The 22,239-nt window shown below is 42.5% G+C and overlaps 1 protein-coding gene across 1 annotated transcript in view; it reads right to left on the bottom strand.

Moving 5' to 3' along the window:
* The window catches only part of eprs1 (glutamyl-prolyl-tRNA synthetase 1), a 77,729-nt gene that overhangs the window by 23,909 nt on the left and 31,581 nt on the right, over positions 1–22,239 (bottom strand). Inside the window, exons 8-21 of the mRNA XM_060934205.1 lie at positions 21,976–22,168; positions 21,716–21,887; positions 19,300–19,533; positions 18,682–18,766; positions 17,336–17,395; positions 15,278–15,388; positions 9,664–9,800; positions 9,348–9,555; positions 7,774–7,886; positions 7,432–7,549; positions 7,214–7,336; positions 6,908–7,120; positions 3,786–4,019; positions 3,297–3,527 (exon numbers count right to left, since the gene is read on the bottom strand). Coding sequence (XP_060790188.1) covers positions 3,297–3,527; positions 3,786–4,019; positions 6,908–7,120; positions 7,214–7,336; positions 7,432–7,549; positions 7,774–7,886; positions 9,348–9,555; positions 9,664–9,800; positions 15,278–15,388; positions 17,336–17,395; positions 18,682–18,766; positions 19,300–19,533; positions 21,716–21,887; positions 21,976–22,168 — 2,232 coding nt within the window. The remainder of the gene's footprint in view (positions 1–3,296; positions 3,528–3,785; positions 4,020–6,907; positions 7,121–7,213; positions 7,337–7,431; positions 7,550–7,773; positions 7,887–9,347; positions 9,556–9,663; positions 9,801–15,277; positions 15,389–17,335; positions 17,396–18,681; positions 18,767–19,299; positions 19,534–21,715; positions 21,888–21,975; positions 22,169–22,239) is intronic.

The raw sequence follows: 22,239 nt of genomic DNA, 5'->3' as shown, positions 1-22,239 counted from the left end.
GTTGGACCACTCAGCAGCAGTCCAGTCCTTTTTGTCTTTAGCCCAGGCGAGACGCTTCTGACGCTGTCTCTTGTTCAAGAGTGGCTTGACACAAGGAATGCGACAGCTGAAACCCATGTCTTGCATACATCTGTGCGTGGTGGTTCTTGAAGCACTGACTCCAGCTGCAGTCCACTCTTTGTGAATGGGTTTTGTTTCACAATCCTCTCCAGGGTGCGGTTATCCCTATTGCTTGTACACTTTTTCCTACCACATCTTTTCCTTCCCTTCGCCTCTCTATTAATGTGCTTGGACACAGAGCTGTGAACAGCCAGCCCCTTTAGCAATGACCTTTTGTGTCTTGCCCTCCTTGTGCAAGGTGTCAATGGTCGTCTTTTGGACAACTGTCAAGTCAGCAGTCTTCCCCATGATTGTGTCGCCTACGGAACGAGACTGAGAGACCATTTAAAGGCCTTTGCAGGGGTTTTGAGTTAATTAGCTGATTAGAGTGCGGCACCAGGTGTCTTCAATATTGAACCTTTTCACAATATTCTAATTTTCTGAGATACTGAATTTGGGGTTGTCAGTTATAATCATCAAAATTAAAAGAAAAAACACTTGAAATATATCAGTCTGTGTGTAATGAATGAATATAATATACAAGTTTCACTTTTTGAATGGAATTACTGAAATAAATCAACTTTTTCATGATATTCTAATTATATGACCAGCACCCGTATATACCAAGGCTCTTTTCTCAAAGTGTTTCCAGGTCATCAATGATACGAATTTGACCCTGCGTGATTTTTGGAAGGATCACTTCAATATCCTCCACTGCATAAATCTCATCGATAAAGCCTGGAACGACGTCTCTTACCGCACGTTGCAGTCTGCCTGGAAGAAACTTGGGCCAGCTTCTGTGGCTGATAGAGTTTTTGAGGGCTTTGAGGAGGAGACAGCTGTAGTACTACGACACTGTAAGCATTGACAAAAAAGTTTGGAGTTGGAAGTCAACGAGGAGGATGTGGTGGAGCTGCTGGAGGACCACAAGCAAGGACTCACCACAGAAGAACTTGTTGATTTGCAACGTGAGCAAGTGAAAGTTATGCAGGAGGAGCACTCAGGAGAGGAGGAGGAAGTAGTAGTAGATGCTTCAGGTGCTGAGATAAAAACAATTTGCAATAAGTGGAGCGAAGTGCAGGCTTTTATTGAGAAGCATCACCCTGACAAAACTGTAGCCAGCAGAGCAGTGGACATTTTAAATGATAATGTAATGGCCCATTTTCGCAAAATTATCCAGCAAAGAAAAAGGCAAATTTCTCTGGATCATTTTCTTGTGCAAACACCAGCCGCCGAACCACTTCCCAAGAGACAAAGGAGGGGAAAAAAACTCCAGAAATACCCACAGAGTTGCCTGACGTTATTATGGAACAGGACTCTCCCTCGAAGGCCTCTCCTTCGAGGGAGTAGTCTTCCTCCTCCATCCACGTGTGCCAGCAACTATCAACCACAAAGGTAAAGTGTACTGTACAATTATGTTTTTAGTATTACTGTACTTTTCTATAATTAAGGTTATCTTTAATTCCTTTCTGTATTTTTCCCCCCCACACATAAACCCATAAAAAAAAGTTACCAAAAAAACCAAAAACAACCTATGTTTCTGGGGCTGGTGAATAGATTAATTGGATTTACATTAATGTCAATGGTAAAAATTAATTCGGTTCGCGAACGGAGTCAAAGAACAAATTAAGTTCGTAACCCAAGGTACCACTGTATGGCCAAAAAGTGCAGCCTTGGTCTCATCAGACCATATTTTTCACACCTACCCCCCATACAATTTGCCACATGGTTTGGGTGATCGTATGTTTTGGCAAAATATGCCTGTTTTGACTTCTGTCTAGCCAGCTACTCCCAGACATGTGAAAATATAACCAGTACTTGCCAGAAATTCCTACAGCTCCTTTAATGTTGCTATAGGCCTAATTGCAAATTCCCTGTGCAGTTTTCACCTTATCTTCTCTCTCTCGCTCTCTCTTTTCGAGGGAGGTCCTGTACTTGGGAACGTCCATGTTTTTCCACTTGTTGATTGCCCAGGAAAATCTTTTGCACCCCTCTCCTGACTAATCCCTTTTTCTATAGCGAGCCTGTTCATGTTTAAGTTTTCTTGTGGACCATTGCTTTTGCAGTAGAAACAAAATTCTACAGTAACAGCTGAACTTTATTTGGGGTTAAACAGGGGTAACCTTAACTGATGGCAGGTGTATACTAACTGCTACTTAAAGGAACAGTCCACCATACTTCCATAATGAAATATGCTCTTATCTGAATTGAGACAAGCTGCTCCGTACCTCTCCGAGCTTTGCGCGACCTCCCAGTCAGTCAGACGCGCTGTTACTCTTGTTAGCAATGTAGCTAGGCTCAGTATGGCCAATGGTATTTTTTGGGGCTGTAGTTAGATGCGACCAAACTCTTCCATGTTTTCCTGTTTACATAGGTTTATATGACCAGTGACATGAAACAAGTTCAGTTACACAAATTGAAACATAGCGATTTTCTATGCTATGGAAAGTCCGCACTATAATGACAGGCGTACTAACACCTTCTGCGCGCTTCGACAGCGCATTGATACGGAGCTCAGATATCAATGCGCTGCCAAAGCGCGCAGAAGGTGTTAGTACACCTGTCATTATAGTGCGGACTTTCCATAGCATAGAAAATCGCTACGTTTCAATTTGTGTAACTGAACTTGTTTCATGTCACTGGTCATATAAACCGTAAACAGGAAAAACGCGGAAGAGTTTGGTCGCATCTAACTACAGCCCCAAAAAATACCATTGGCCATACTGAGCCTAGCTACATTGCTAACAGGCGTGACAGCGCGTCTGACTGCGTCTGACTGACTGGGAAGTCGCGCAAAGCTCGGAGAGGTACGGAGCAGCTCGTCTCAATTCAGATAAGAGCATATTTCATTATGGAAGTACGGTGGACTGTTCCTTTAACATGAGCTTGAAGGCGACTTGCTGATTCTGAACAGAGCCACAGCCACGCTTATAAACGGGTGTGCGCGCTTATGCAACCTGGTTATTGAAAGTTTGATTTTTCTCTAAAATGCTTCTGATTGTCTTTCCCTCCATTATTTTTATAGGTTGCAAATTCATATAAAAAGGTGGAAAAAACTGACATTTTCTTCTAGGGCAAAAATATATTGTTCTCCTAGAGATAATCAATACAGATTTTGAAAACTAACTGAAGTTACATAGCATAACTTAGCATTAGAAAAATGAAATCACAGAGTAAATGTGAAGGCTTAAAAGTACCTTTGGGGCATTCTCTACTTTAAGCCTTCTCACTTGCTCCCCCTGCTGGGCAACCTGAGTGAACAGAGCCTGGGCCTGAGGGGAAGAGCAGGACTGAGGAGGTACAGGGCCGGCTTGTGCAGGGGTTGAAGCAGTGCTGGGAGCCTGGCCTGGTTTATACTCTTTTCCAGTTTGCTGCTTATATTCAGCCTTCAGATCCAACAGCTGTTTCACAGCAGCATCCACCTGGTCCTAGAATAGGAAGAAAACTTCACTTTTGAAAAACACAGCATTGTAACATGGTGGCACCAACAGCACAGCAGGAATAGTTATGAGCTAGTGATTAGATGATTGTAGGTTTAAATTGTAGGCCATTGGTGGGACTTTCTGGGCCCTCAGCAGCTCAACTCTGTGTTTGACATGCATCCAGATTTAATCACCTCTTTGTTCGTGAACTGCCATATCAATTAGGAACTCAAATAACTGTTAAAAAGACACAAGAATACAAACCTTAGGTGCCTTCTCCGTTTTCAGTTTCCGAACAAGGTCACCCTGCTGTGACACACATTGGTAAATGTCCACGGGGTCTTTGTTGAGGCATTGTGGTGGTGAGGATGTCGTGGTGGTTGATGGAGTAGAAGCTGATGGAGCAGGGGCAGCTCCTGGCTTGTAGTCCTGACCAGTCACCTTCTTATACTCTTCCTTCAGAGCCAGCAGCTGCTTCACAGCAGCATCAATTTGCTCCTAGGAAGGAAAGCAAGGGGATGGACAAAGTTAATTTCATTCTCATTTTATTAAAACCTAAGAGGTTAGTAGGCACATAACTAACCTAAGAATCATGCAAGGTGACCAACCCCCATTCAGAGAAATCCATCAAACATTTCACTATAAAACAAGTGATTTGTGTTAAAGCTAGACGGCCTTTCGATTTCATAAAATCGGTGAAATTTAGTTCACTCTGAAATTTGGTCATTGTGATGTGTTTATTTTTGTGAGATATTACAGAAATAATCAGGCCATTCTGTGGCTGAGAAGTTATTTAATTTGAGGGGATTCCCGAGCAAATAATGTGCATGAAATCGCTTGCTTCGCGCAGTCAAGCGGACAGAGGAAGTCCGTGTGCGCATGTGCAGGTTTACCTGTGACCGTGCACTGACCGTTACATCATTCTGTTGCTAAACAAACAGCTGATCACACCGAGGTGCTCTCTGACCGCTGATATTTATTAGTTTGGTCCTGCGTTTCCTTTCCTTCGCAACATAACGTCTTTTCTTCTTGCTTTCTGTTACTGTAGTCGGTCTTTCACGTTTCATTCGCATCCTCCATTTTTCTCTCCTGTTTCAAATTTGTATCCCATAATGCTTTGCACGAATGGGGAAAGCCCACCACATGATGCAGTATCTTTAATTGGATCATGCTGAAGCAGGAAAAAGAAAAAAAAAAAATGGAGAATTTAGGGCCACATGACCCCAAATTCATTAAATTGTTCTATTTATTTAAAAAAAAAAAAAAACACTAATAAAATTGGAAGTCTGTGGTTTGAATTCAGTAGCTTTCGGTCCACTAAACAAAAATAATAATTGGGTGTCAGGGAAAATAATTTTTATGACCTGCACTTGAAAAATCTGAAAGGCAGTCTACTTTTAGGCTACGTTTACATTAGACCGTATCTGTCTCGTTTTCTTCGCGGACGCACTGTCCGTTTACATTAACCCCCCTGAAAAAGCGGGGAAACGGGAATCCGCCAGCGTCCACGTATTCAATCTAGATCGTATCAGCTCCGGTGCTGTGTAAACATTGAGAATACGCGAATACGCTGTGCTGAGCTCTAGCTGGCGTCTCATTGGACAACGTCACTGTGACATCCACCTTCCTGATTCGCTGGCGTTGGTCATGTGACACGACTGCTGAAAAACGGCGCAGACTTCCGCCTTGTATCACCTTTCATTAAAGAGTATAAAAGTATGAAAATACTGCAAATACTGATGCAAATACTGCCCATTGTGTAGTTATGATTGTCTTTAGGCTTGCCATCCTTCCACTTGCAAGTAATAAGTGATCTGCGCTGGGATCACACACACAGCGGCTCAGTCCCGAATCGTGGCTTGTTCACTTCACTCGCGCGCTCTGTGAGCTGCGCAGGGCCGGAGTGCGCACCCTCCAGAGGGCACTCGCTGTTCAGGGCGGAGTGATTTGGAGCGCAGGATGCCTGCGGAGCCGAGCGTATCCGCGTATTGGTGTTGCTGTGTGCACGGCTAACGGTTTTAGTGTCAACGCGAATCGTTTTAAGAACGTTAATCTGATGATCCGCTGATTCGACGTAATGTAAACGTAGCCTTAAACGTGTACTTCTTTCCTAAAACTTGGATGTGACTAGGGAAAGAGATGCAGATCAGGTAATGACACGGGGCATTATACACACGGTCCTCCAGAATTATTAGCATCCTTCATGAAAATTAGCAAAATTAGATCCGAAACAAAAATACAGAATAATTTTGCGTGTTCTATACAAAACTGTCATTTATTGCACGTTCTTTAACATACGACATACAACATATGCTACAAGTGATATTTTGAGCTCATCCAGGTACATGTAATTTTAATTATGTAAATGTTTTATTTAAGCATGTTTTTCCCCCCGCAAACACAAACATCCAAGTATGGCAATTTTTTTTTCAACAAAACTTTCAAAGCGATCAGCACGTCAAAAAAAATTAACATTTTTTTGACGGTAGGCACCGAGTTTCATTCTGTAACGTTGAACACAGTCAGACACTTTGAGGGATCTCGTTCTGTACCTAAATGGTGAACATTTTAAGCTCATTCTATGCATATCAGGTTTGTGCATGTGGACTTGTCTTTACTTCAAACCATAAGCTTTCATTAGGGTGGAGATGATCATGGCAAAACACTGATCTGAAGCTCCTTTAATCATTTCTGTGCTGATCTGGAAGCATGTTACGGTCATCATTTTGTTGAAAACTCTATGACTATGTCTGAACATCTTGGCAGAAGCAAAAAGGTTGTACAATCGATTCAAAACCACAGGTTGAGAGAGTAGTTAGTTTAAAACTAACACTGTAGATTTTTGGTTGCACCACAGATACTTAAGGAATGTTGTAAATAGTGGTGCATAAAATGATCACTTGTCAGTTTGATGTCGTTAATGACAAGTTATTATTTTTATTTGTAAAATTAAAAAATAAATAGATCATTAGTGTAGGGCGGCACGGTGGTGTAGTGGTTAGCGCTGTCGCCTCACAGCAAGAAGGTCCGGGTTCAAGCCCAGCGGTCGGCGAGGGCCTTTCTGTGCGGAGTTTGCATGTTCTCCCCGTGTCCGCGTGGGTTTCCTCCGGGTGCTCCGGTTTCCCCCACAGTCCAAAAGACATGCAGGTTAGGCTAACTGGTGACTCTAAATTGACCGTAGGTGTGAATGTGAGTGTGAATGGTTGTCTGTGTCAGCCCTGTGATGACCTGGCGACTTGTCCAGGGTGTACCCCGCCTCTCGCCCGTAGTCAGCTGGGATAGGCTCCAGCTTGCCTGTGACCCTGTAGAACAGGATAAAGCGGCTAGAGATAATGAGATGAGATCATTAGTGTAAATTGAACCTAGCATCAGTTCTAGAGGCTCACCTTTGCTGCCTTCTCTGTTTTGAGTGTCCTGACCACCTCTCCCTGTGCTGCCACTTGTGCGTAGAGGTCAGTAGGGGAGGAGCTAGATGATGTGGTCGGCTGTGTTGGTGCTGCAGAGGGAGGAGCCATGCCTGGTTTGTACTCCTGACCCGTGAGCTGCTTAAACTCTGCTTTCAGAGCCAAAAGCTCTTTTACAGCTGCATCTATTTTGTCCTGTAAAAGACAAAAAAATAGAAAAGATCATTAATACAAAAAGAAAAATAATTGGGTTATTCAAAGAATCTATTAATTCAGACAGAGGCACACCTTGGGTGCTTTCTCAGCCTTCAGTTTCCGCACCACCTCGCCTTGCTCTGCTACGCGTGTGTATGGACAGGATGAAGATATGCTCACGTTTTTGGCTACAGACACTTCAGGCTCAGCACTTACCTGAGGACAAATACATATAAACAGAACGATTATTTCCATAGAGCAACAAAAAGTATTCGGAAGATTAAAAAAAAAAAAAAAAATGTTGCGCTCACAGGCTTAGTGGTTGGCTGGCTCTTGCTTTTGTCCTTGGAGCCAGATGTGGGCATCTCCTTGGTGTGGCCATCTGGAATATACAGCAGGATACAGGGGCTCTCCTTACAGCTGTGAGGACTGGACAAGTAGGTTGAATCAATTAGTTCAGTACAGCCCAAATCTTCAAACTACAGTATTATAATTCATTACAAAAATAAATGTAAATAAGCTGGAATAAAGCTTCTGGTTTATGATTGATTTATAACAACCGTTACAATAATTCACATGCCAGCAGCTTCATTTGCATGACAGAATTACTACAACATGTTAAATATCATTTCTGAGCAGTGAACTATATTAACCTGACTGGTTCATAGGGCTGGTCACAGATATAGAAGCCCCTCCTCTGCAGCTGAATGATGTCACCCTTCTTCAAGTCCTTCAGGCATGGGTCTCCAAGCATGATCTCTTCAGTCTTTTAAAAAAAAAAAAAAAACCACACGTCAGCATAATCCTCACATCTGCATCCATTTATCCCCACTAATCTATTATCTGCAAAAAAATTCAACTCTGAACTGAAATTTTCTAAATAAGAAATAAAAAGTATAAAACCAGACATAAATTTTGTCAAGAGAAATTGATGCATGCATGTTGCTTCACTCAAGTCATGTATCATACACTTATTTCAAATCTGTATTACTTCTAAAACAGAACTTCTATTTGGTACTGCCTTTCATTTTGGCTTATTTGAGAACACTGCTCCATGGCATTAATATCTGTGCCTGTTGAGGAATAGATCACACTTCTTCCACGACAGACATTTCTTCATTTTGATCATTGTGGTGAGATGAGAGCACACAGTCTAAAGGCTGGTTTACACTTCTGAACTGAAGCACATTTCCATAATGATGCGTTTATTTGTCCAAAACAGACATCAGTAACCTTTTCATAAAGTTTCCACTAATACCCTGTCCACACTAGGGATTTTGTACCGATACGATACTACTTTCGTACCGCAACACCTGTCCACACTAGCAACTATACCGGTACTGTAGCGGTATAACTGTATCGGTACAAAACCCACAAATGTATGGGTTTCGTACCGGTACAGTATCGGTACTGTAGCGCTTTGCTGTAGTGTGGACAGATGAAGCGGTTCTGTATCGATACAATTATAATGCGCATGCGCAATGAACCATTCCTATGTCTTCCGGGTTATTCATACAATACAATACAAGATTCGTTTTCTGTGTTTCTTTCTCAACTGCCTCGTGCGTTTTATACGATTCGACTGAATAAATGACCACCAGAAATACAGACTGTACATTGACAACAAAAAGCACACACATGTTGTTTCATCCGCCATATTCTCGGAAGGAAGTTACTCGGTAACCACGGAAACATTTCGCGCACGCGCATTTCAACTACCGTGAAAGAAAACCGTAAACATTTCTCGCTTGTGTGGACAGATGCACTAAACTGTACCGGTATACTTTGTATCAATACAGTTATACCACTATCGTACCGGTATATATGTGAACACAGCAAAAGTTGAAAATGCTCAGCTCACTCAGTCTGGACATCTCCGTGTTCGAGAGAACAGCTGTCAAAACACACAATAAGCTCAGAATTTGGCTACAATTTACCGATTTCCCTTTGCCACGACAATGACGTCAATTATGTGCGTGAGCAAAAAACAAAGAAACAAACAAAAAAAAAGTGAAATTTTGACTTTATAATTGCTAAAACAACAACTGCACACAGCTTTGAAAAAAAAAAAAATGTACTACACAGGCAAATTAGGCCAACTCAAAAATTCTGAGATACATTTTACTTTCCTTTTCATCACTGCATTTGCTGAAGCAAAAGAAACCTCATACAGTGTGGAAAAATATGGTATAGCCATTAACCATGCTCCAAAAGCCTGAGCACTCACTTTGCTGTTCTTGTTGATGTAGTCCTTGAAGTTGTCATCTTTGCCCAGCACAGGTTTGGTGATGAGGTGCTGGTAGACGACACACACGGTAGGGGTGAAGGGTGCTTTGGGGGTCTCGGCCAGCCAAGTGATCTTAGTGGTTTTCTTATAGTCAGCGTTCTCCAGGTTCAGACGACCTTCAAGAGAGGAGATCGCTCCGCTGCCGTCTCTGAAGCAGCAAAAGTTTATTATTAAAAAAAAAAATTCAGGATATTGTCTTATTTAAATGAAGACACGTTGAATATCCATTATCTGTCAGATGCCAGAAGTATTTTACTTGTGAATTTTAGTGATGATGATGTTGCCCCAGTTAATGAAGGTAACAGTCTCGCCCTCAGTGAAAGTCTCAGCATCTGCCCCCTCAACAAACACCTTTGGGCCATACCACACCTGCTTCATCCCCACATCTGCATTCTACATATGGGAAAGAAAACAAACAAAACAAAACAAAAAAAACCCCACAAACACTTGCATTCTCATTGCTCAACCAGACCAGTCTCTGTAGTACTATGCTGGATAAGACATTCAATTATGAATTGAAATTTTCCATTAAAAAAATTGATTAATTATTTAATCGTCCCGAATCAGTAGCCAAGGTGCATTTCTGGTTTAAGGTGAGTGGGGGAGGGTGTAATAATATTTCCAGCTGTGCAGTCAGAACTGAAGCATTTGCAAAAACTCAGGAGTCTGGATTTTTAAAACGACTCTACGGTATTACACAGGAACTAATTATAAACAAACAAACCCCTAACAGTATATATTGATATAATCCTTTTGCAAATCATTTGTCTAAAGTTTACATGGCTGGCACTAGTCAAGTTTACATGCACGCATTTTTTTTTTTTTTTTAAACATTTGGAATGGATTCATTCTGATCTGCAATTCTGAATGTTCCATTTACATGAAAGTGATCAGATAGAAAGGTGTCTGAAGATTTTCAGGCTACATCCACACGACAACAGCAACGAAATTTTATTAAAAAAAAAATAATAATAATTATATATATATATATATATATATATATATATATATATATATATATATATATATATATATATATAGAGTCCACATGGGCAACGGATCAGTAAATATCAGGTACATATATATAGCAACGCAACGCTTGCTGAAAACGATGCAATACACATGCCACACCTCTACGTGCGCTGTAAGACGGTCCCATCGGAGACATCAGAACAATAGAAGAAGTAGACGCATAATAGGCGTGCGCGATGTTATTCACCGCCACAACGCAAGGGGGCGCGAAGTCGCTAGGAGTAGTTGGTGGGTGTGGTTAGTGGAGTGTTTATCCTCCGATTACTTATAATGACTAGAACTGGAGTCGTATAGATGTACGTACTTCCTCACTTCCTCGATCAACCGCTCTTCGTGCTGCTCCATCTTCGCTCGTGTTTTTAAAAATGGCGGTCGTGAAAACAAACCAAACCGGGAAAGTAGGGAAGCGGAAGTGCGTGTACAGCGGATGTAGAGTGGACCAATCAGAGCCCTCTCGTCTGCGACGCTGTCTGCGGTGGTCACAATTTTTGGGAGGTGCGCGCAGAGCGTCTGCGAAGGGGGGGGGGGGGGGCTTCGCAGACGCCATCTGCGAGGACTGGGTTGTCAGCATAAATTGGCCTCAATAGGGAGTATCAGGTATTTATCCTCTCATGGATGAAAAGCAATCCTAAGGTGTCGTTGAGTCCTCCTATTGGTGTGGGTCACTGGGGGCTGGGTGTGAACGGCCTAGAGAGTCGTTGGGGTGATTAATGGATTGTTGGTTCTCTCTGTCCTTTATCAGCCACCTACAATGCAGTCCTTGGCACACTTTCTAGACAACTGAATGCACACCAAAACCCAGCTGTTTTCAGTGACTCACAGGAGGACAGAGAGAACCAACAATCCCTTGATGACCCCAACGAGACTCTAGGCCATTCACACCCAGCCCCCAGTGACCCACACCAACAGGATGTTTTCCTTTTTTTAATTGAACACAAGTCAACATAAGCATTTGTCTTGTAAACAGATAACTGATCTTGGCACAATCGTCCACTACTTCTGGGAGCAGCATGTAGTTGTACACGCTGTTGCCATGAGACTACACACAAAGCACCTCACTGTGCAAAGACATACTAAACAGGTACAGAAGGCAATGTGTTCAAGCGGTTACATGGCTAATATTTTCCTATCCAACGGATTATCAGAGGTTTACACCACCCCTTTCAATCTGGTTAAATTCTCACTCGGAATGGGGCATTTCATTCCAATCAAGCTGTTTGCATAAAGAAATTTCATTCCAATTAAGCTTAAATCGGATTATTAAAAGGATTACTAGGGTCCATGTAAATGTAGCTATTTCCTCTATTGACGCTGCTTAGAATTGAGTGGGAGTGTGTGCAAGAGAGTTCTGGTTAAAAAGAAAAGAAATCCACCACCTTCTAATTTTCATCACCATGAATATTATTGTAAAGTGTTAGACTTGACACTTCATTGCAAACCTATTTAACCTTTTTGGGTCAAAGTCTTTGGCCCTGTCCACACGGTAATGGATTCAGGTGAATCTGATAAAATTGTTTATCGTTTCGGCGGTGTTTTGGGTGCCCCAAAACGAAATATTTTGAGAACGGGTTCCAGAGTGGAAAAATCTGGCAACGGCGCCGTTGCGAAGTCGTATGGATGAGTAGAACGGATTTGTTTACAATAACGTCACAACCACATGACTGTCAGTGCTTCACGCCGGGTAGAAGTGTAACGAACTCGATGCAAGTTGTCAACAAATCCTATAACTTGGTTCATGAAACGCGCTTACAAAATATTTTCACTCTGAATATTTATTGTGTAATGGTGCAAAGTGAGAGAGAGAGAGAGAATAGCCCTTAGGGCAGAGTCTTTAGTCCAAACACTGCGGAAGCAGTATAACCAAAACCGCGCACCGCCCGTGCGCTTTCCAAAAACAAACAATCCCGCCAGCAAAAATAGGAAAAAAAAAAAAAAAAAAAGGAGCGATCTCACCTCTTCAGATGTTGGGAAGAACAAAGTAATCCATCAACGTGTAGCATTCAATTTATTCCGGACCATTAAAGAATTCTGGAGGATCTCAGAATGTTGGCGTACCGGCTTCCATCTACCCCCATTCATTCCTCTCTCTCTCTCCATCTACCCCCATTCATTCCTCTTTCCGCATCTCCATTCAAAAAACGAGCACATGATTTAAAGGGACTATATCCATAGGATAGGGAGTGAGAAGGTGTGTGCGTGTGACAGGAAGAACTTAGGCTCATGCTCGCCCTGAATTTCTCTTAAAGTGAAGGCAGAAGAACGTTCAGCGCCTGGCCAGGCTTTCTATGTATTAATTTACATAGACGTTTTAATATGAAATATAAATAAGTGTCTTAGACAATAGATACTATTTTACGCTACTGATTAATAATCAAAACTTTATGTGGCTGATGCTACAGGAGAAGGGGTTTATGCACATGCGTCCTACTACTTCTATTGTTCTGGTGTCTCCGATGGGACCGTCTTACAGTGCACATAGAGGTGTGGCATGTGTATTGCATCGTTTTCAGCAAGCGTTGCGTTGACATATGTACCTGATATTTTACTGATCCGTTGGCCATGTGGACGGGAAATTAAAAAAAAAAAAATCTCGTTGCCGTGTGGATGTAGCCTTTTTCTTCTGAAAGATTTCTGTGGTAACTGTGAACCGATGTTAAATATATACGCGGCTAATGTTAGCCAGGTTGGCAGTCGACGGATAGATTTTATTCTACTTTATGAATTCAAAAATGTTCTCCATTTACTTTTGCAGAAAGGGAGTGTGCAATGTGGGTCAAGAGTGCAGAAATGGGAAGTGCAGAGATGCCATATCCTGGGCCCGCCCATCCTAAGCGTGACGCAACACGAGGACCTGTTGCGAGCTTAGTCTGGCAAGGCAAGCTATCTACAGCTCTTCCAAGCTCCCGAAAAATTGGGAGCCAATCAACTTTGAGCATCTCCAACGGCCCTGGGTAGAGGCGTGTTCAAGGCAGTGATGTTGTAGAACTGCGACTGGAAGCCATAGATTGTTTACAGAATCTATGCCGGAAGCGCTTCATTCACTAGAAACATTACGAACATGGAGCAAGTTCTCATTAAAAATGGAGCAAAGAGTAGCCCTGGAGGTATTTATTGAAAGGAAGGACGTTTTCGCCTTGCTCCCGACCGGCTTCGGTAAGAGTTTAATCTACCAGTTAGCCCCGTCGCGTCACATACGTCAGAGGAAAGAGTGATGTGATTGGTTTAAGCTTTGTCACAGCCTTTTCTGGCTTCGACCAGTAGCAAACTGAGGCATTTCAGGGAGGCGGGTCAACCACGCACTTTGGGAAACGGTTGGGCTTAATATCTTTGACAGACCGAATGCTCGCAGAGCTTTGAAGTCGCGTTAGCCAGACTAGAGATGCCAACCTTTTGTGAAATCAATGTGTAGTGACACATGCATACGAGCGGAGCGCCCATAGGGCGCGTAGCGAGTCCAATCCAGCTGGGGGTTCGGGGGGCGCTGTAAGGCCCCCGAGAAAATTTTGGAAATTGGTGCTTTTTTTAGGGCCATTCTGAGTGAATGCAGGTGACTAAAATGAACTGGGACATGTTGGTTTTGGGGGGAGAAAACTGTTGATTTAGTTTTTTTTTTTTTTTCAATTATCTGAAAAATAAAACCAAACCACAATCACTCATGATTTTCTCGAGTGATGCTCCTAACTCACCACATTCACACAAAGTAAAGACTTCTCTGGTAATTTGTATACAATCAACTTTCAAACAGTGAATATTATTTTCTTAACTTTACTACACAAATGCAGATTACATACCATCAATGTTTATAGATAACATACTGGAACACTCAATTAGCAAATACTCAAATAGTTTACTAAACAAATGCAGATTACATACCATCAATGTTCATAGAGAATATGCTGGAACACTCAATTAGCAATACTCAAATAGTTGTACTGGAACATGTCTATTTCCTTTTTATTCCCATGATTAATGTCAAGTCACTTTGATTACTTTTAATTTTTGTCAACTGCCTTTCACTTTTAATCTCATCAATATCAAGTCAGATTACTTATTCAGTTCTGACTGATTTACTTCAGAAGATGACTGTTTCAGTTTCAACAGTGTTTCATTTCTTTTTGCGAATACATCATGAAATGTTCATTGCATATTCGGAACATGGTGTTTTGGGTGGATGACAACCCTGATTTCATGGTTTTGAGCGATAGTTTGTGAGGTTACAACACCCCGACAGCCCCTCAATACCTAGTGACATGGGCTGCTCGACATTCCATCGCGGCATCGATAATTAATTTGCGCATGCGCAGAACGCTTGTCAACAAAGATGGCGGCGCCCATCGAAGCAAACTTTGACCATAAATACAGTCAAAATATTGAATTATCAAGCGATAATTGGCCTCAAATGTACCGAACACCAGCAAAATATCGTGAACCCTTATAGATTCACGCGTTTCGAACCGCATCCATGCTAAAATCATATGAATCCCATATAAACTGAATAGACGGTCGTAGCCTCGTAGTGCTTCTCTCAAAAACATAGTGACTACGCACGAATCGTAGTGATTGGCATCTCTGGAAGTGGGGTGGGGGACGGGACAGGCCAGGACATGTCAGTTGACTCATGTGCCATTTTATGGCGGGGAGAGAGGCTGCCCTTTTGGTGTATTTTTAAGTGATCGGTCATACTCGTGTTGCTTTTCTCGATTTCCACCTTGAGACCATGGTCAGGTGAGCATCTGTTCTCTGTGCTGGATTGCATGGAAATGTAATACCGTGGGGATGATATCATTATATCTCACACTCGAGCATCATCCTTAAAAGGATTAACGCTTGGTATTTACCTTGGGATGTTTGGCCACCTCCTTCATTTCTTCCTTGGCATCAGAAATGGAGATGGGAACAACCTGTGAGCGGAGCAGGGCACTGTACCTGGGAGCTACTGGATCAATGACCTACAGCAGAGAAAGCAAGAAAGAACATGAGGCAACGTGGAAGAGGAAGAATGACAGGTTAAAAAAAAAAAAACAGAACCGTGTGCCGTTGCAAGAGCCCAAAAAGGTAGCAAAAAGGAACACATGATGGAGGAGAGACAGATGAAGTGCAAGGAAAGCTGAACTGTTGTGCATTTTTCACAAGTTTTAAGTTACATTGAAAAAGAGAAGATTAAAATAGAGGTGTTTTCCACAATTACATCTGCAACTTGTATTGAGGCCTCAGTATAACGTAGGACAACAAAACCACCACGTGAAGCAAATTACTGAAAATTATTGAAGTTACCAAATTGCAAAACAACAGAGTCCAACTTAACATAATTAGGAATTATGAAGTGGAATACTATGGTGTGTGGAATCTGCCAGAAGCTGTATGAAGGGAGGAAGCCATTTAAAAATAAATGAATAAAATATTACACAGTGGGAAAGCCAGGAGGAGTGACAGTTTCAGGTCTCATCACAGAAAACTGTTACAGCATGTGGTTTAGCTCCAAAAGCACATCAATTTTAACGTATAAAAATTGCTCAAATAGCAAAAAAAAAAAAAAAAAAAAAAAAAAAAATTGCACCACAGACACGTATTCTTGCCAGAATTACACTTTTGCCTTCTGTGACAGATGGCCTGGGGTTTGGAAAGATGGAATGAGAGGAGCTATAAATACCGAATAGAATGGACAGAGACGTGAGAAGGGAAAACAAGAGGAGAATGCAGACAAGGACAAGGAGGAGGAGGAGGAGTACCTTTTTACAGCTAACTGGCAGCTTGAAAACAGAAGAGTGAGATGCATTTTAATGCAGAACACAGGACAGAGTTCAAGAGGTCAGACAGTTCAGGTCAGACAGAATGGGAAATGTTTTGAGGTGCTTTCTCCTTGCTCCTATCATTTAGAAACAGCTGAAGGATGTGTAACTATCCTCCACCTGTGCCTCCTCCAGTCTTTATTGGAACAATGGGACCGTAAGCTGCAGCTAGATCAACGTTAAAGACCAATTACAGGGCTATCCTTCTACATAAACAAAAAGCATGTAATAAACAAACATGAATTGCACACTAAGAAAAGTAATGTGAGGGGACAAAAAAATAAATAAATAAATAAATAAAAAGGAGTGAATTAAAAAGCCAAGAAATCCCTTCCTGACTGCAGCATAATTATGATTTTGTTCATAGAACGGTACAGGTTCAAGCACCCAGTGAGTAGAGAGTTTAAGCCAACGGCACGCTTGTGGTTGAGAAATGGGATGCTGATGATGCAAAAAACACTATGCAGAATGTGCGGATTATTTCATGTGCAAATGACAAGTAATGATCTCCAAGGGTTTGAATTAGACAGGCTGCATAGCCGATATGCTGTCTTCATTAGAGGTATGGTTTCAAAAGGGCAGCTGCCAAAACACACCTAGAAGAATAAAATAAAAAGGGAAGTGGGTAGGCAAGGGTCTAGATTTAAGAAATTGCAAATCAAAATGTAGTACGAGGCAATGAGATGACATGATAAAAGCAAGCATGAAGGAAAGAAGGCGAGGACGGGCGTTAGAGCCATGCTCACACACGGCCGGGAATAAAAGTACACAGACTTAAAGAGGTCTCAATGTGCATCAAGCATCCAAATATAGATTAGGCAAGCAGCATCAAACTATAACAAATAATGGATGAATCTTTTATCAAGAATAAACAGAACATTACATACATTGGGCTCGGATTATAAATCAGTCCACCGGTTAGTATCAGGTATCTGAGTCTCTGCATCGATCTTCCAGCAAAAAGTGCTGACTTCAGACTGATTTCTACAGTCGTCTCGAAACACTTTTACAACTCGTGTCTGACGTCAGCATGCTTACTGAGAAGTGTGACATTACTGACCACAGACACTGCCTAAATGAATGCAATATAAAGCTGCAAGTCTTTACCTTTTTGTTGAACGACCAGATCTTATCCCATTCCATGTTGACCACAGACCTGGATCCACCCTGCGTGAGGACAGAAGTGTAAGGAAATTAAGACAAAACACAGACACAACTAATCAGAATCAAGTTTATTGCCAAGTACATTCTCACATACAAGGAAGTTGCTTTGGTGGTTGGCGCTTGAACAGTTAAACTGAAGAATTTAGCAAAGACAAGAAGTAGCTATATACATAGAATAAGAACTAGAAGAATCTGAAATACACAAATTTGAAAAGTGGACATAATTTAAAGGGGTACCAAATCTAATATATACAGTTGCTGATGTGACAAAGTAACGTATTCTTAAGTATTCTATCAAATTTATATACTAGAAAACAACGAAATATCTTGGTAATTGTAAATATAATAGTCGGTACGCTAAACGGCACAAGAGTCGGCATTTTTAAAAGACCGTGACGTCAGCCCTACCCACTGCACTAGGAGAGAAGTGTGTAATCATGGCGTCGGGCGCATCAAGTGAAAGCGACAGCTCTGTCGAATCATACGAAGAGATCCCGCAAGACACACTGCAAGCAGGCTGTGGCTTAGAAGGGTACCAGTTTGAACCTAGGAGAGGTACTCTCGACTCCGGTGATGACGAAAGAAGAGAAGAAAGCTCGAACTCGCTTGGTGTTTTTCAGCGGAAACGAGTGAAAAGACACGTCTGGAGGATCGTTATGCTTTCCATCGGTCCTGTTATTACACCCGAAAGCAACACACTGTGGCATTGTGTAGCCGATCACTTACAATTCATCCTACTTTCCGATTCACACGTGCTATTCCCAACCTCAATGAGCCAACACAACTGGGCACATACATACGTCATGAGTGTTACGCAGAGAAAATGAACGTGCATTCTGATTGGATAAAATTAATATCATGGCGGGCTGTTCAAACTGCGGAAACAGTTTGCTCGAGCTACTTTCAAAACACTATAACTTTCCAACCTTAGAACAAAAAACTTTTGTAAGTCTTAAATAAGGTTCGTTAATGTGTGTTTTATTGTTATATTTACTCTATATATTGCCCTCTGTTCCCCTTTAAGGGGTATGCGCACGAGTTATTGAAGTCCAAGCTGTACAGTATGTCTGGAATGTGTAGGTCACATGATGAAGACGAGATATCGTAAGTGTGCATGAGCGGAAGAGAATGTGCGTAATGGGCTAAGTTAAGAACCAAGCTGTACAGTGTGAGCTGGAATGTGCAATAAAAGTTTCACAGAATGGAGATGTAGGACATGACCTTGGAATGTGCAAAACTGCAGTTCAGAGACAAAGTGACGATGCACACATGCATAAAGGGTTGCATACCTGGGCAGCAATGAATTGCTTGAGCCCTGCAACAGTCATTCCCCTGCGCAGAACTCCTCTGACCGTGGGAAATCGTGGGTCATCCCTGGGGAAAAGATAAACACCACCCTTTGTATTAGACAATAAGCATGAGCCTATAAAACACAATGGACATAAGCCTTTATTACAGAAGTTTTGACAAATAAATTAAAAATAAAGGGGTGGCACGGTGGTGTAGTGGTTAGCGCTGTCGCCTCACAGCAAGAAGGTCCGGGTTCGAGCCCCGTGGCCGGCGAGGGCCTTTCTGTGCGGAGTTTGCATGCTCTCCCCGTGTCCGCGTGGGTTTCCTCCGGGTGCTCCGGTTTCCCCCACAGTCCAAAGACATGCAGGTTAGGTTAACTGGTGACTCTAAATTGACCGTAGGTGTGAATGTGAGTGTGAATGGTTGTCTGTGTCTATGTGTCAGCCCTGTGACGACCTGGCGACTTGTCCAGGGTGTACCCCGCCTTTCACCCGTAGTCAGCTGGGATAGGCTCCAGCTTGCCTGCGACCCTGTAGAACAGGATAAAGTGGCTAGAGATGATGAGATGAGATGAAATTAAAAATAAATAAATAGATAAAAATTCTGGAATAACTCACCATCCATCCACATAGCCCTGATCCACAAACCAGGTGAGTTTCCTTTTAGAGAGCACCGTGTTGTTGAGATTGAGCCGCGCGTACTCCCAGATGTAGGGCTTCCGCAGCCGCAGGGCGTCGATTATCCAGTAGAACTGCTCATCTCGGTCGTGGTACTCTGTGGTGCGGAGAGCGTGGGTCACACCCTCAATGCTGTCTACAATGGGGCAGGCGAAGTCATATGTGGGGTACACCCTACAGCAAGGGAGCAAGTCAAAATTTAGAACGCAAAGTTATCCATTAAAGTTATGTACAATCAAAACATTACATCACAAAATGATCATATTCACAGATACAGTAGCAGTCAAAAGTTTGGACACACCGAATTCAATCTTTTTTTTTTTTTTTCTATAGTGCAATATGTATACTGTTCCTAACTTATTCAGGTGACACTGGGCATACCCAACAACCTGTGCTTTTTCTCTCTCTTTTGGAATTAAATCAAAAAGTCATGAAATTGAATATTTGATTTATCTCACTCACTCACTCACTATCTCTAGCCGCTTTATCCTTCTACAGGGTCGCAGGCAAGCTGGAGCCTATCCCAGCTGACTACGGGCGAAAGGCGGGGTACACCCTGGACAAGTCGCCAGGTCATCACAGGGCTGACACATAGACACAGACAACCATTCACACTCACATTCACACCTACGGTCAATTTAGAGTCACCAGTTAACCTAACCTGCATGTCTTTGGACTGTGGGGGAAACCGGAGCACCCGGAGGAAACCCACGCGGACACGGGGAGAACATGCAAACTCCACACAGAAGGGCCCTCGCCGGCCCCGGGGCTCGAACCCAGGACCTTCTTGCCGTGAGGCGACAGCGCTAACCACTACACCACTGTGCCGCCAATATTTGATTTATTTTGGCAATAAAAACCCCCATGAAAAATAATGGGCTGAAATGCCCTTTAGGGAACCAAGCAGTGATGGGAATCACGGCGTTAGAAATAAACGGCGTTAGTAACGGCGTTACCTTTTTTTAGTAACGAGTAATCTAACTAATTACTTTTTACATCGTTATAACGCCATTCCCGTTACTTACAATAAAATACTATGCGTTACTTTATTAACGCTGTTCTCATCTGGCATGCTGCTCGTTCAGCCTTTCTTTCCTCTGCTTTAGTGTGGGGCGGGGAGACACGAGACAACGGCACAGTAAGCCAATCAGAGTAGATTTGGACAACATACGTAGGTAGGCCACGCCTACTGCACTACTGCGCGCTCTTTCAATCGGAAGACACAGCGATGGCGAGCGGTCAGCCCAGCACTGCGCTTTCACATTGGAAATACAGCCATTACTTTTCATTACTTGAAATAAAAGGCAAGAGTGTTTACGTGCAATGCACATTATGTCGAGGAACAAAGCGTTTGTCCTCGTCAGTGGCCAGTAATTAGTAACATAATTTTAATAACTACAAAAATATATTAAATTTGATAGATGTCTTCTCTCACATTGTCCCACAAAAATATTAATATAGTGTAGATAACATTACTAACTGGTTCTGTTAAGTGTCCATTTCAGTCATTAAACACATTTAACATTCACTTTTATTATGATTACACTAATTGAATTAGATTTTTTTTGAGGGGGAACAAAATGTAACGGAATAATTACTTTCCCTGGTAATTAGTTACTTTTATGACAAAGTAACTCCGTTACTAACTCAGTTACTTTTTGGGAAAAGTAACTAGTAACTATAACTAATTACTTTTTGAAAGTAACGTGCCCAACACTGGAACCAAGAAAGACTCCTCTCATCTCATCTCATTATCTCTAGCCACTTTATCCTGTTCTACAGGGTCGCAGGCAAGCTGGAGCCTATCCCAGCTGACTACGGGCGAAAGGCGGGGTACACCCTGGACAAGTCGCCAGGTCATCACAGGGCTGACACATAGACACAGACAACCATTCACACTCACATTCACACCTACGGTCAATTTAGAGTCACCAGTTAACCTAACCTGCATGTCTTTGGACTGTGAGGGAAACCGAAGCACCCGGAGGAAACCCATGCGGACACGGGGAGAACATGCAAACTCCGCACAGAAAGGCCTCGCCGGCCACGGGGACCAAGAAAGACTGTCACCTTTATTTTTTAGTAACGTAAGCTAGACTAGAATCTTTGAATACGAGTGCAATGGGGGACTTTTCCAACAGATATTATGGCAGATTGGTAAACAGAACCATGTCCTTGTGCTGATTGTTTGGACATAACCTCCAGTTTACAGAACAAGACGTGCCACAGAGACCGGTATTCCTCCTGTATGCAGTCTCACCTTTAACAGCAGCCCACACACAAAGGTCACGTCGTAGACCCATCATGATCTCGCCGTATAAAGACATTTACGGTGTATGCATGTGTATATACGCACTTGTACGTGTTAACGGTGCGGGGATGGGGGGCGTTTTTGCAGCGGTACAGCGTCGGGTCACGCATGCAGCCGTTATTGGAGTTCATATCAATTTTAGCTCTCAAACAGCAGGTCTGACCGTAGTCTGTGCCTGCCTTCATCTCCTCCCACATCTGCAAGTTCTTCTCCACAGCTATGGAGAAGAAAGAAATTAACAGTCATTAATTGTCTTCAACTTATACAAGCATCAATTTCTGCACAAAGGAGCAGAAGCCACTCACAGTTGTTGCGGTGGTGCGACTCAATCCTCTGCTCCCTCTCCTGCTTCATGGTGTCAGGGGGCGTGTCGTCAACGTAGGCCTTGCCTTCCTGAAGCAGCTGCTCAGCCATACGCTGGATAGTGGGGAAGTGGTCGCTTGTGTAAGTGAACTGATCTGGCTTAATCTGCAGCATGGCCACATCCTCCAAGATCACCTACAGCAAAAAGCAACATCTTGCCTCAGAAACCACACAAAAAAGCCTTAAATATTCCCTTAAAAATAAAC

This window comes from Neoarius graeffei, chromosome 11, assembly GCF_027579695.1.
Source record: "Neoarius graeffei isolate fNeoGra1 chromosome 11, fNeoGra1.pri, whole genome shotgun sequence".
NCBI classification, from domain to species: domain Eukaryota; kingdom Metazoa; phylum Chordata; class Actinopteri; order Siluriformes; family Ariidae; genus Neoarius; species Neoarius graeffei.
The sequence above is the reverse complement of the archived record's forward strand: the minus strand, read 5'-3'. Positions and strand labels throughout refer to the sequence as shown.